This window comes from Brachycentrus maculatus, unplaced genomic scaffold, assembly GCF_059751285.1.
Source record: "Brachycentrus maculatus isolate JH-2025_06_01 unplaced genomic scaffold, ASM5975128v1 h1tg000516l, whole genome shotgun sequence".
Taxonomy (NCBI): domain Eukaryota; kingdom Metazoa; phylum Arthropoda; class Insecta; order Trichoptera; family Brachycentridae; genus Brachycentrus; species Brachycentrus maculatus.
In genome coordinates, this window is record NW_028281262.1 from 105,150 (window position 1) to 121,116 (window position 15,967).

Here is a 15,967-nt window from a genome sequence, read left to right on the forward strand (position 1 = left end):
AAGAGGTCTTTGTGAATATTATATTGTGAAATGCAAAAAACAGACTTATTACCTTTGAGTTCTCGAGTGAGGGCTTCCAGCCCAGCGTTATTCCGTTTGGCCATCTTGTCACATACGCCGTTTTTGAGACCGCCGGGCGGGGCGAGGTCCACCGTTTTGGCACTCACTTCTGCAACGAAAGGCATTCCGGCGTACTAGGCGCAACGGGGGTATCTGCATTTTAGACTAATCAAACTTTGCGTTCGGTTTTTAGCCTCCATAGGCAGTTTGGCTATTTACCGAATTGGAAAGTGAGAGATGTTACAGAGGCTGTAAAGAATGTGCGGCAAAACGGTGTATGACAGATTTTCGAATGGTGATATAAGGAAAGAGTGCAAGGCTGAGATGAGCGTTACACTTCAAATTAAGAGAGATGGGTTGATCTCAAACCGACTGGTTTGGGTATGTGTGAATCGAATGAGTGAAGAAAGAACGGAAAAACAAATTGGTGATGCAAATGTAGTCAGAAATAGAAGCAGGAGAAGACCGAGGGAAACTCGGCGTAATCATTTGATCGAGTAACCCCAGTGTTTGATGTATTTATTTGAAATACTCGGGTTCGGTGAGGTCAGAAGTCCGAACATTCGGCGGGTATGTGTGAGGAGATGCATGAATGTGTAAGAGGCGAAGATCACAAGAAGAAGAAGAAGAAAAAGTAAATAGGTATTGCGCGCGTCAACACGGTTTATGAAAGTTGGTAGCCAAAGAGACGGATTGACAGCAGATGAGAATAAACATCGCAGAAGGCTGATCCCTCTTCACAACAGGTCACATGCCTACACCAAGCAGAAGAAGAAGAAGACAGTCGTTAAAACCAGCCCGCAGTATGAAGTTTAACTACTATCCTCGGCTCTACCCGACCCAGTTCCTCCAGGGTATGCTCGGCTACAGCAGTCTACAGACTAGAAGGAATGTGTATTTGATGAGGCGTTTCTATCCATTGTTGCGCGGTATGATGGATAATCCTGAAACTATCCGGAGCATCGGTCTGTATGTTCCCGATAGTTAGCTAAGGACAGCGTGGGCATAGATAGTTTCCCATTCCTATATACAGGAGGACCTGCCGATGGTTATGCCTGTAGGAAGATATGCTGAACAATACCTGTTCCATGTGCCTGAGGGGGTATTCCCATAAGGGATTTGACGAAAATTTAAAGCGTATACACGACGATTATGATGATAGATTCTTTAACAAGAGTATTCTTTCTTATTTTTGATTTTTTGTTGTATACGCTTTAAATTTTAGTTAATGTGTACGTTAATTATTATTATCTTTATAAAATTAATTAACTTTGTTTTCACCACTTTTTTATTAATACAATTCAACCTACCGGTTTCAACAATACATTATCATCATCAAGGTTAATTAATTTTATAAAGATATTCAAGAAAACATTCAAGAAATAAACAGATAAATTGAATTGAATAACGGAGGATGCGAATCTAGCGGTTCTGCCTCTCGAAGCAATTAAGGACGCCCTCTTACCGCCGTCGCACGGCAGGTAGTCCGCGTGCACGAGCACTCGGAGCGGCCTCCTGACCAGCGTGCTCGGGCATCGCGCCGCCCTCTGGCCGCAGGTCCGGCTCTGCGACTTCTGTCTCCGGGCCTCCAGCTTCCTGATGTCTGTAACACAATAATATATCTAAGTACGCTGCAGCGCGAGTGGTATGTTTGCCACAGCACGCCTACCACACTGGGATGGGCTACTAAGGCAGCGAGTGGCAGGCTTCCGGGAGAGGCTGGTGAAGAGCTCCGACCTCATCATAAAGCGGCTTGTGGAGCGCAGATGGGGGCTGGACATGTGGCGGCACCGGACCACAGTGCTGCCGCATGTCCAGCCAGCGAGCTGATCTTCATCTACTTCTTCTTTCCGTGTTCCATGTTCTCTCCCCAGGTGGAGCATATGCCCAACACGAGACGTCTCCTAGTCACTCTGTCACGCGCCATCTCCTCGGCCCCGGGTAAGTCCGGCGTATCGAAGTTCCGCCGAGTATAGTCGGTGAATGGGCGCCGAAATCAAATGCTTTGCAAGAGAAGGTCTGTCAGAAAGCCTAGATGCTTCTGTATCAGGTCTGGAAATGCGGTGGGACAGCTCTCAATGTACCTCGCTTATTATTATAGAGAAGGTCTGTCAGGAAGCCTAGATGCTTCTGTATCAGGTCTGGGAATGCGGTGGGACAGCTCTCAATGTACCTCGCTTATTATTATAGAGAAGGTCTGTCAGGAAGCCTAGATGCTTCTGTATCAGGTCTGGGAATGCGGTGGGACAGCTTTCAATGTACCTCGCTTATTATTATAGAGAAGGTCTATCAGGAAGCCTAGATGCTTCTGTATCAGGTCTGGGAATGCGGTGGGACAGCTCTCAATGTACCTCGCTTATTATTATAGAGAAGGTCTATCAGGAAGCCTAGATGCTTCTGTATCAGGTCTGGGAATGCGGTGGGACAGCTCTCAATGTACCTCGCTTATTATTATAGAGAAGGTCTGTCAGGAAGCCTAGATGCTTCTGTATCAGGTCTGGGAATGCGGTGGGACAGTTCTCAATGTACCTCGCTTATTATTATAGAGAAGGTCTGTCAGGAAGCCTAGATGCTTCTGTATCAGGTCCGGGAATGCGGTGGGACAGCTTTCTGTTCTGTTTGGATAGTTAGGGTTCGAGTACCTCTCTCCTCGGCCTTCCTGATGGCCTGCACGCGGCCGTGCAGGCGCCGCGCCGCCGCCCGCCACGCCCTGTCCGGCAGCCCCCGGTCCACCAGCGACACGACGCGAGGCCCCAACCTGCGCTCCTGAAGCAGCAGGATCTCCTCCAGCTCCTGCGCACCGAGGATCATACGTCACACAGGGAGGTTAGTCCTACCCGCTCGCCAGACTGGTGTTTAACTAACTACTGCCGGGTAGTACTACCATTAAAGGCGGGTAAAACATTTAAACTCGATTATTTCATAACAGCATTTTATGTCCACCTCCGTAGTGTAATGGTCAGCACGCTCGGCTAACCTAGTGGAGGTTCCTACTGGTTCGATTCCCGGGAGGGGTAAAATAAATATAAGTGATTTTTCACTCTTAACATTTATTCAATATTACCCTGGACTGGTACCTGAAGCGGAGGGCTGATCACCCTTCCTTCGTGTGTTAATGATCAAGATAACACTGCGTTTATATGATGCAGTGCCCTATGCACCGTTGGGGTGCGGATAAGGGTTTGAATGAAATTTTATGTCAACCCTTCGGAGACATTCCAAATTGTGCAGACATTAATATAAAAATAAGATAAGCCGTTGTTTATTTTACATACACACATACTCTCTTCTTGCCCAGCTCCGTCAGCTTGGGGAATTAGTAATAAGACTCAATGAGCAAGTGAAATAATTTATGCTAGCAATATTAATTCTTTAGCTATAATCTGTCTCTTCTTATTTCAATGAAATTATCTTCTTAGGCCATAAAAATTCTCAAATTACAGTCAATTCTTATCTCTATGGTAGGCAATAATAATTCTCAAATTACAATCCATCATTTTATCTCGATGAATTATGATCCTGATGACAACAAAAATCCCCAAATTATATCGTTTGTTAATCTCATGTGATAATTCATTGATCTAAATAAAGCACCCACACAGACAGCATGGAGTATGTTCAGTGCACGAAAATAAAAGTTATACTAGTTGCAGGTGTACATTTCGCAACGTTCCCTACAAAAAGGTGATTTAATTTGTCGCTCACTCCTTTCAAGAACGTCATAAATCAAAGATCGTCAATTTTGAGTTGTGCATGTTTTCGTAATGCCCAGAAAATGTACTATATCCCAGCAAAAGCGGCATATTTTTATCTTAATATATACCCGCTACAGGGCAGAAAGTGTTATTTTTGCATTTTGAAGAAAAGGTATTGTTCAATTATTTTTTTTAAATATACTAAATATTTTTCAAATGGTGAAAAAATATTCAGATTTTACCTAAAAAGATCTGTTGCATAGTAAAAAGTTAAATAAGTGGCTTGATATTTATTTTTAATACATTGTATTTTATGTTTGAACTTTAAAAACGTTCTCCTGAAAAATCAAGTTTTTTGATTTATGACGTTCTTGAAAGGAGTGAGCGATGTGTCATACATACTTTATCCAGATATTAGAATAATAGTTTTGTGTGGAAATTAATTTTTATATATACTTTTAAAGCCTTCTTCTAAATATGAGATTATCACGGAGTGCTTTCGTTATTTAAGCAAATCTGTTCTTTAAAAAGAAACAATACTGTGGAACAATATATTGTTAGCGTGAATTCGTTACCAACTTACGAAAACAATGTTTTTACGATGGCGAATTGCGCAAAAGAAAATGATGAATGAAAATATTTTTTCGCATATCGCTCACTCCTTTCAAAAACGTCATAAATGAAAAAACTTGATTTTTCAGGAGAACATTTAAAAATATAATACAATGTATTAAAAATTATTATCAAGCCACTTATTGAACTTTTTACTGTGCAACAGATCCTTTTAGGTGAAACCTGAATGTTTTTTCTCCATTTATAAAATATTTAATAAAATAATTAAACAATACCTTTTCTTCAAAATGCAAAAAAAAACACTTTCTGCCCTGTAGCGGGTAAATATTAAGTGAAAAATATGCCACTTTTGCTGGGATGAAGTACATTTTTTGGGCATTCCGAAAACATGCACAACTGAAAATTGTCAATTTTTGATTTATGACGTTCTTGAAAGAAGTGAGCGATATATTCGCGTGACTGACTATATCTGGCCACGGAATGCGTAGCCTTCTACGATGTTACCATGTTCTGCGCCTTAATTGTGTTGTTATAATTAAATAGGTCAGTGGAGAAGATGGCGGCTATTGGTCTAAAAACACACTTACAAATTTCAACGCATTTCCCACACAACCATTATTCATTGACATTCTATTACCGATCATAAAATGCTGGATTAAGAGTACATTAAAGACCTAATTTAAACCTAATGATACCGACCTTGTCTCTGCATTTGAGTTCGTAGTCTTCGAGCGCACCCAGCACGCGGGAGTCGAGCACGCGCTGCAGCCACGCGCGCCGCACGCGCTGCCTCTGCACGGCGCGCACGGCGCCCCAGTGCACGGCCACTTCCGGCGGACCTGAACAGCACGAAACAGTGAAAATCTGCACAAATCTTAATCCTAAAGAGTTGCCCGATGCACCAGATCCGGGCGCCGTTTCTGTGTTGAAGAGACGCTCGATTACAATATTGCTCGGTCACTTTGTTGCCCAAGAAACATATCTGGTGGCGGAGAAGGCTTATATGGTCGTAGAGCATCAAAAAGGTGATTTAGTACGCAGCTGCACTGGGTGGAGGCTGACGAACCATGAGTGTACTAATAGCTACAATATAATCACCTTGCATGCGCACACAGCTGCGCTGGGTGGAGGCTGGTGAACCATGAATGTACTAACGGCTGTCATGTGTGCACACAAAGCTGCGCTGTCGCCTGTGCCGACCCCGAGGCAACATGAACGAAATGACATTGATGCGATACAGTGCCCTAGGCACAAGGGTTGGAAGATACACGCGCAGAAACCGAATGGCCGTCAATCCATTTTTTTTTTTTTTTGAATTACCTAACGTCCAAGTGACTCTGAAATCTAGCTACGGCTTATGCAACACCGTTTATCATGTCCCTACTCAGGCTTCAACTTTAAAAGTTTCATAGCCTATGCCTACTTGTGAGTGGATTTACTCTTTATGTTTAAAGTTACTATAATTTCATGTAATTCATGAGTGAAAATTCTAGGCAAAAACACTCGCTATCCGTCAATCCATATAATGGAGAAGACAGACATATGATCGCCCAAAAGGCGGTACGAACCAAACTTGATGTCCTCCAGTTGCAGTATTTCTGGAATCTCTTTGCACTTCCGATGGATCCTGTAGTCCGGCTGATAGGGGTCCGTCTGGGCGGACGACTCTCTGGAAAAATGGAGTTATATAATGTTGGACTTATGAAGAAGGATACTCTTTTGGGCTTTCGAGGCTAGCATAAATGTCTTTTTTTTAAATTAATTTCATTAATTGATTCGGCAGTCACTTTGTGGTAAAATCTATCCATTTGTAATTAATGTTTTACTTAGTAAATACCACTATTTCTTAAAATCTACTGTGACACGTGTTTCGATGCATTCCGCATAATTTTCAAACGCCGTAGGTGAAGCTAATTCTAAATTTTAGAGTTGTGTCCTTGGGACGTTGAAGTTTGAAGAGGGGGTAGTAGCCATTTCTTATTTCTATTTATTAATTTAATTTTTATTTTTTACTTTTATTTCTTATCAGTGGGAACATAGACAAAAGGGGGGAGGCTTTAGTCATTGTCATATTGTTAATTATGGGTTTATTGTTATTTATATTTTTGTGAATTTCTATTGTTTCAAAATGGCTTTTCGTATTAATTATTTTTAGGATTTCTACGTTATCGTGGTTAAATTTGTGATCATTATCTGTTGAATGGTTAGCGAATTCCGAAAAATTATTATTTCTCAAACGTAATTCATGTTCCCGGATTCTTGTTTTGAATTTTCAGTCATTGAAAATTCAGTCTTATATTGGTATGACTTCAGTTGAAGTCATACCAATATAAGAACTTTATTTCTTTTGTCTTTTATGTCTTTTTAAGTCTTTTTATGTCTTTTTGTCTTTTTTTGTCTATTTATGTCTTTTTATGTCTTTTTATGTCTTTTTATGTCTAATTATGTCTTTTTATGTCTTTTTATGTCTTTTTATGTCTTTTTATGTCTATTTATGTCTTTTTATGTCTTTTTATGTCTTTTTATGTCTTTTTTTGTCTTTTTGTCTTTTTATGTCTATTTATGTCTTTTTATGTCTTTTTATGTATTTTTATGTCTATTTATGTCTTTTTATGTCTTTTTTTGTCTTTTTGTCTTTTTATGTCTATTTATGTCTTTTTATGTCTATTTATGTCATTTTATGTCTTTTTATGTGTATTTTTTAGCTAAACCCACCATCCACCCGCAGCGGTTAAGTCCTGGGGGACTCTTTGTCAGCTGCGCATAGAGGTATAATTTTAATTCATTCTTTAAGAATAAAAACTCTATGCAGCTTAATGAGGGGCAGGAGGATGTACGGGCAAAGGCGGACACTTTGTCCGCACCCCTCAGGATCGCTATGTCTATTTAAAAAGAAGGAATACAGAAGTAAAAAGAGAAAATAGTTTTTACAAAACTTATATATATTGTCCGCCTCCGTAGTGTAATGATCAGCACGCTCGGCTACCGTTCTGTAGGTCCCGGGTTAGATTCCCGGGAGGGTCAAATAAATATAAGCGATTTTTTCACTAACTAACTAACTAACTAACCGTCACGCCGCTTCCCCGCAGGGGTAGGCAGAGAGAATCGAACGCCACACCACTCTGTCTTTGCAAACATTCTTTGCCTCTTCTACATTCATGCATCTCCTCATACATACCCGACGATTATTACGACTCCTGACCCGGCCGCTTTCAAGTATTTGACATACCTGATTGTGCCAAGTTTTCCTCGGTCGTCCTCTGCTTCTTTTTCCAACTACATTTGCCTCATAAATTTGTTTAACCGTTCTTTCTTCACTCATACGCTCCACATGTCCAAACCATCTCAACACACCTTTCTTAATTTTATCGATAATGCTTATCTCAGCCTTACATTCTTTCCTTATTTTTTCACTGTTATATTTATTCAATATTACCCTGGACTGGCACCTGAAGCGGAGGGCTGATCACCTTTCCTTCATGTGTAATCGATCACGATAACACTGCGTTTATATGAAACAGTGCCCTATGCACCATTGGGGTGCGGATAAGGGTTTTATTATTATTATTATCATAAATAAGACAATGACTTAAAACCAAATATCGTAAAATGTCTAGGTATTTTACCTGCAGACGGTCTGGACTCCGACGCTCCTGGGTTGGCCGAGGAAGTCTTCCGCGGGGAGGTCCGGAGGCAGCGGAATCTGTTCCGCATCCGTGTGGACGATCATCGTAGACTGCACCTTCGGCCTGCAAACCAATACAATCCATCTGTCTGCACGCGCGCGAGTCCACAGCTTCTCGGGGAAGAAGGCAACAGCGCGAAGGGCGAAGCACAAATCCAAGACCAATCGCGAGAACTTGCCACTCTCGGCAAGAGGCAGCATTCGCAATAAACTCAGGCCTTAACCCATCGGCCTATAAGCCGCCAAACGCAGGCGGTAGGTATGTTTTTACATTCGAATAACAGCCGCATTTAAGCCACGCCCATATCCGTGGTAGTTCGTATTATATAAAGATACTTTAGTGTGATATGTACAAATCTGTAAAGAAGGCTTTTGGTAATGCATTATTTTTTATAATTTACTGACGACACTTGACCAAAGATGTCCCTGTAAGGATAGAATTATCATTTTGACTGAAATATCAGCTAAAAGCAGTTAGAAATCAAAACTTTACATCCCAGGAGTAATGTTTTATTGATTTATTTGTTCAAGTTTTCTTGTTAATTTATCACATATCTGATCTATGGAGACACACGATAAAATACGTGTATAATAGTTATATGTACCATATTTATTGGTAAAACAGTAAAAGATATAATTTTATGAGATAGTTTATTTTTATAACTCGGTTGAATTTGAACGCCTTTCACGCTTCAAGCACACGAGCGTTATGATTGGTCGGGCTTATTTGTACCGCAAAAACCAATCTGTAGTGCGTGGTACCTTTTTCTGCATTTAAAGATTATTTCTTTGTTTGTTCTCGTTTTATCAGGTGCAAAATATTAGCGCCTCATTGTTTAACAAACCATATCACCTCCCCTCCGGACAGGGCAACTCTTTTACTTGCGGGGATACATGCAATTATTGTCGTTATATACATGTTTTGAAAATAAACTGATATGCGGATGGGTTAAAAACATATTGATCCAAATATGACACAACGTGCGAACGCTTTACAGGTGGACCTAAAGGTCGGGCATTGCGTTGTAGCGGGCGACAGGCCAAATATGACACAAAGTGGGGAAATGTTTCAGTATATATCTAAATAGTTACGCAGCGCAGTATAAGGTCCTGTCCCTCCCTTCTATGGTGGAGATGGATTGCAGTCGCGTCGTCCTTGCGGCGGCGATCGCTGCATAACTCACTTCAACATGGTCTGGAAGTCGCGCATTAGGATGACACACTGCAAATTTAAAGAAAAATAAAAAATGTCAGATAAGTTGAGATGGAGCCAGGAAGAAGACTATGTGAGTATCAAAAAAATCAGCTGTCAAGATACACGCTGTCTGCCATGAGCAATGTTTAGCATTGCATGTTGCATGTAGCTAGATGTTTTCTCATTGACATGTGTGTATATACAGTGTCGGGTTGTGGTCCCGTGGTTAGTGTCGCGGACTCTTAAGTCAGAGTTTCTCGGTACGAACTACAGGTGTTCCTTCAGTCTCAGGTACAAATACTATGATACGTCAAGATATCATTATATGTATCATGACACTTGTATGGAGTATATACTAGCCACTAGCCACTAGCCACTAGGCAAATCTCACAGATCTGTTTCAAACCAATATAACCAGCGATAGCATTGTCACTCATAAAACATAAAACTAATTTTAGCTTATCAATGACTTGCCGGTCAGTCGTTTGCATTGTGCCAGTCAGTTTGCATTGTGCATTACAAAGCTATCTCTTTCTTAGTTTATTTGATTATTAGATGTAAATGATGAAAAGAGACAAAACACATGTCGATGTCAGTCATGGCGTGTTAAATATCGCTCGGCTCAGGACTCACCGGGTTCGGAAATACCCGGAGATACGAAGTATCACAGATATTCCGATATTAAATAATTTAGCGTACAGCGTACTGCGGCGGCGCATGGTGCGAGATACAGAGTCTGTTTAGCAGACTAGTATTTGGCAACAGGTAGCGTACCCTAGTATCTTGACATGGTGATATCAGTATATATTGAAAGCTGTCCCACCGCATGCCCAGACCTGATACAGAAGCATCTAGGCTTCCTGACAGATCTGCTCTTGCTAAGCAATTTTTTTTTTGAACTAAGTTGCGAAATTTATTGAAAATGTGAAACAACATAAAATTGTATCCCGATTTTACTATGAATTTACATTTAAAAGCTTTCAATATACCTGTCACTGCCAATCTAAATAATACAAGGCTTTCAATATACCTGTCACTGCCAATCTAAATAATACAAGGCTGTAAGTCCATCACCAAATTTTCTAGAAGTTCCCCAGTGTGGTGATATCAGTAATAGCGATATCGCTAAATAGAAGTCTAAACACAGAACTAGTTGGAACCCACTCTACCACAATTTGAAACCAATTTCTAAAAATGAGCTGCTTAGGCTCACAGAAGTAGTATGAAATTAAAGTATTTGTGTAAATGATAAAAACACAAATATTTCTCTTTAAAAGTAAAAAATAAAAGCTATCTAAACATGGATGAAGAAGAGAGTACATGAAAATCTTGATATTCGGACACTCTCAACGTATTGGGGCTATATGACCGTTGCAAACTATCGTCAACTTTTCTTGTCTTCTTCTTCTTCTTCTGCGCGTGTCATGTCAGGTCCCCCTAGTCCACCACTACTTGAGAGTAGTTGTCCTTGTCTCGGGCAGCTCTAGACGGTCCTGATCCCCGCCCAGTCTGGTATATTCCGGAGCCAGGAGATCTGCCTCCTGCCCACTCCCCGTGGACCCTCCACTAGGTGCAATAGCTCGTACTTGTCTCCTCTCAGCACATGCCCCAGATAGGACACCTGCCGGACCTTGATACCAGTCGGTAACTGTCTCCCTGCTCTTGCTCTTTGGAGCACATTTGCGTTGCTGACTATGGTCAGCGGTCCGTGGAGTGCGTATTGTTGTACTATTTAACCACTCTGGTCTCAATCCTGCGGATTGCAACAGATGACATCTCTTTTGCCATTCCCGCCTGTTCTCGGAAGTCCTCTTCAGCTCCTCATGCGTGGAGCAGCCCATGTTATGTGCTAGGTACCATGTTATGTATATGCAGTAATAATTAAGTAGCTCGCTACTCAGCTGGGAGCGCAAAGAGGAGAATAACGTGAGAAATTAAGTAAATTACTCAAGTGGAATAAAAACAAGTGTTTTTTTTTGTCCGCCTCCGTGGTGTAATGGTCAGCGTGTTTAGCTACCGTGCTGGAGGTCCCGGGTTCGATTCCCAGAGGGGGTGAAAATAAATATTAGTGATTTTACACTGTAATATTTATTTAATATTACCCTGGACTGGTTCCTGAAGCGCAAGAGTGATCACCTTGCCTTCATGTAAGAAATGATCAAGATAACACCGCGTCAATTAGATGCAGTGCCCTATGCACCATTGGGTGCGGATAAGGGTTATAAGTAATTAAGTAAGTTTTTTTTAATACTCAAGTGGTATAAAAACAAATGTTTTCTTTAATAATTTTAACATGTCTTACCACAAAGTAGTTAGCGTTAGTACTTTAAGTAGCCGAAACAATTAAAAAAATATAAATGAAGTCAATTATAATCAATTACAACAAACATGTGTGTCCAATTTATTAATAACATTTGGACACACTCAAAATGTTGTCAATAAATTAACTGGTCAAATTATAAGCTAAAAATAATGAAAAGAAAAGTAATATAAGAGTTTCTGCTTAATAAAAAAGCTTCTTTACATCTCACCAATAGATGTCTCTAGTGAAGTTCTAGTGATTCAAGAACAAAGTTTCTAAATTGGTTCATATATATAGAACTTCCAAGAATTTGAGTAGTGTGGTTGTCAATAATGGGTAGAATTGGTGAATGTTACACGTGTGTAAAGTGATCGCTTAAACCAGCCTATGACGGTCGTAAGCCCCGTAAATGCCCAGACTTCCATATTCTTCTTCATCTTTGATGAAATGTCAAAAAATAAAAGAAAAGTATATTTTCTGGCGTTTCCCATGTATGTGATTATAATCCAGGATTCGGACCTCACACACAAATATGTTTCTGCTCAATAAAAAAGCTTCTTCATCTCACTAAATAGATGTCACTAATAATAAAAATTGTGATTCTCGTACAATGTTTCAAAAATTGGATTTTATATAAAGAACTTTCAAGAATTTGAGTAGTGTGGTCGCCAATCGTGGGTAGAACTGGTGAATGTTACGCGTGTGTAAAGTGATCACTTAAACCAGCCCACGACGGTCGTAAGCCCTGTAAATGCCCAGATATCTTCATCTTAATTGAAATGTCAAAAAATGATAAAGTGAATTCATAATATATACTTACAAATTTGTACGTGTTTATATTTTCCAACTTCGCTAAACATCGATTTGAAAACTGGGTGAATTGTCTGAAAAGGAAAACATTTGTTTGATATATATATATATATATATATATATATATATATATATATATATATATATATATATATATATATATATATATATATATATATATATATATATATATATATATATATATATATATATATATATATATATATATATATATATATATATATATATATATATGTGTGTGTGTGTGTGTGTGTGTGTGGGTATACATATATGCAGGTACATACATATATACAGGGGCTTTTTTTCATGTAACGCGGTGGAACGGCATTCGGGCACCTTTTTTATGGATAATTTTTATTTTTTATTTTCAAAACCATCACGCCATTTCACCGCAGCGGTAGACAGGGAGGATAGAAGGCCACAATAATCTGTCTTTGCAAACAATCTTTCCCGTTTCCACTTTCATAAATCTCACTCATACACGCAGATACCTGACTAGACTAGACTCCCGACCTGTCCACACCCGAGTATTTGAAGAACTTGTCAATTGCAAGTGTTCCTCGGTCTTCCTCTGCATCTTTTTCCATCTATAGTCGTCTCACAATTTTTCCACCGTACTTTCCTCGCATATGATATTTATTTGATGTTCCATATGCCCATATCATCTTAACACACTTTCCTAAATTTGATGGATAATGCTTATTCTCAGCCTTTCCATTTTACCCTCCCTTAGTCTTCTATTCAAACATCTATCAAACATCGTTTATACGCATATTCTTCTGAGTGGTCGCATTTTGATGGCATTCATTTTATTTTCATCCTTCGTATGCCAACTGCGTGCAGATATATATATTAGACTGTCGCCTTGCCTTCACATATTAACGATCAACCTAACAACGCATCAATTTGATGCAGTTCCTCATGCACCACTGGATGTGGATGAGAGTAAGAAGAAGTTATTTTATTATTATATCCGTGTATTCGTTCATCAGCCGAAGTGACATTACACATCCCTGTTTTACGCATATCTCATTATGCTTGATAGGAATGTCGACTGGTCTCAGAGCAGCGTGACAGTATATCGGGAGCCCGATGGTGCGCTGGGCACTAGCCCGGATACGCATCGTACTCACAAACTGGGCGGTGGCCATGGCAGACTGTCTCGCTTGTCTCTCGAAGTCCTTCTGTCCGGAGACCACGAAATGCGGATCTGAAACAAGTGTACACAAATATATATATATATATATATATATATATGTATATATATATATATATATATATATATATATATATATATATATATATATATATATATATAAATATATATGTATATATATATATATATATATATATATATATATATATATATATATATATATATATATATATATATATATATATATATATATATATATATATATATATATATATATATATATATATTGTAAAAGCAAAGGAGTATATCTGTCTCAGACCAAATTTTACAGGAGAGCAAAAACAAACTTGTGAAATTGAATAACTCATTTGTTTTATGTATTTTTATATGAACATATCGCTATAATTTGACAGATATACCCCTTTGCCATTACACTATTGATATAAATGTTACGGTTCAATATTTGTAGCAACATGAACTATGACCCTGTGCGCCCGCTAGGGGCAGGGCGCAGTGTACGCGGGGAATGTTTACGTTATACCCCTTATGAGATTGAGGCAGGGAAGATTGCACACACTTGTCATTGTACTGTCATGGCGACCTGTTGAATAATCCGATTGCATCCTAATTACGAGTTATTATTACCTATACCCGAGCCCCATAATAAATATGGTATATTTATATATATATATATATATATATATATATATATATATATATATATATATATATATATATATATATATATATATATATATATATATATATATATATATATATATATATATATATATATATATATATATATATATATATATATATATATATATATATATATATATATATATATATATATATATATATATATATATATATATATATATATATATATATATATATATATATATATATATATATATATATATATATATATATATATATATATATATATATATATATATATATATATATATATATATATATATATATATATATATATATATATATATATATATATATATTCTCCTGAAAAATCAAGTTTTTTTATTTATGATGTTCTTGAAAGGAGTGAGTGATTTCAGGAGAACGTTTTTAAAGTTTAAAAATATAATACAATGTGTTAAAAATAAATATCAAGCCACTTATTAAACTTTTTCATATGCAACAGATCTTTTTAGGTAAAACCTGACGGTTTTTTGTACATTCAAAAAATATATAGTATATTTTTAAAAATTATTAAATAATACCTTTTCTTCAAAATGCAAAAACAACACTTTCTGCCCTGTAGCGGGTAATATTAAGTTTAAAATATGCCGCTTTTGCTGGAATATAGTACATTTTCTAAGAATTCCGAAAACATGCACAACTAAAAATTGACGATTTTTGATTTATGACGTTCTTGAAAGGAGTGAGCGATATATATATGTTAATGCCAGTAAAGCATGACTGGTGTAATGATATATCCAATTTTCGAAAAAGAAAGATTTAAACTGGAAACAGAATGTGCAAAAGAAGGTATGCAGTTGACAAGAATTGAAGAGGCAATAGGACATCAGGATCTATCGAGTTTAGTGGTGTCCTATTTAGAAAATATGACAAGACGAATGAGACAAATAAATGAGCTATGTGACAGATCTTGATTGATACAAGATACTGAATCCATTGTGCCTATTGTATTGTGTTTATGGATCAACCTTATTCATAAACTAGACATCCACCATCATTTTGAAGACATACAAACTAAATATGCTATAAATCCTTGTACATAATAGCCAAGAAGAATTTTCCTAGGCAACTAATAATTTATTTTTTTTAATGTAGTTGTCCGCCTCCGTAGTGAAATGGTCTGCACACTCGGCTACCGTTCTAGAGGTCCCCGGTTCGATTCGACTGGTACCTTTCATGGTTTTAAGCGGAGGGCTGATCACCTTTCCTTCATGAGTTAACGATCAAAATAACACTGCATTCATGTGATACAGTGCCCTATGCACCATTGGATGCGGATAAGGGTGTGAATCGAATGAAAATGTAGTTGGTAATAGAAGCAGAGGAAGACTTCTCGTAAATAAGCAATATCTTACCGTAGATGAAATCGTGTTCACGAACAGTCTTGAACTTGCCCCGTCTCCCCTCGAACACTTGCTGAAGCCTGGTGGACATTTTCACCAATTTAAAAACCGTATCAAAAATCAATGGTGTTATCAATCCCCGTAAGGTGACTGCTGAGGATAACCGTGGAAACGGCAAATAAGTATTAAATATTATAACACGTTGCCGGGGATACCGGGAGGTGGGTAGGTTCCGTTACTAGGAGCAAGTGATCAAATACCTTCTCGTATCAACTAACATATAACAATAAATGTACCCTAGACATAAAAAAGAGGATAACGCTAGCCAAGCAAACTTTTATGAAAAAGTACAGCCTCCTATCAAACAAACATTTAAAAATTGAAGTAAGAAAAGGATTCAT

General features: G+C 38.1%; 1 protein-coding gene across 1 annotated transcript in view; it reads right to left on the bottom strand.

Moving 5' to 3' along the window:
* The window catches only part of LOC148301791 (cilia- and flagella-associated protein 91-like), a 28,551-nt gene extending 12,834 nt beyond the window's left edge, over positions 1-15,717 (bottom strand). The window contains exons 1-10 of the mRNA XM_088272698.1: positions 15,579-15,717; positions 13,475-13,551; positions 12,331-12,394; positions 9,106-9,235; positions 7,955-8,077; positions 5,897-5,997; positions 5,028-5,167; positions 2,703-2,853; positions 1,526-1,663; positions 53-169 (exon numbers count right to left, since the gene is read on the bottom strand). Of these exons, the coding sequence (XP_088128824.1) occupies positions 53-169; positions 1,526-1,663; positions 2,703-2,853; positions 5,028-5,167; positions 5,897-5,997; positions 7,955-8,077; positions 9,106-9,235; positions 12,331-12,394; positions 13,475-13,551; positions 15,579-15,657 (1,120 nt within the window). The 5' untranslated portion in view covers positions 15,658-15,717. The remainder of the gene's footprint in view (positions 1-52; positions 170-1,525; positions 1,664-2,702; positions 2,854-5,027; positions 5,168-5,896; positions 5,998-7,954; positions 8,078-9,105; positions 9,236-12,330; positions 12,395-13,474; positions 13,552-15,578) is intronic.
* Between the last annotated feature and the right edge of the window lie 250 nt (positions 15,718-15,967).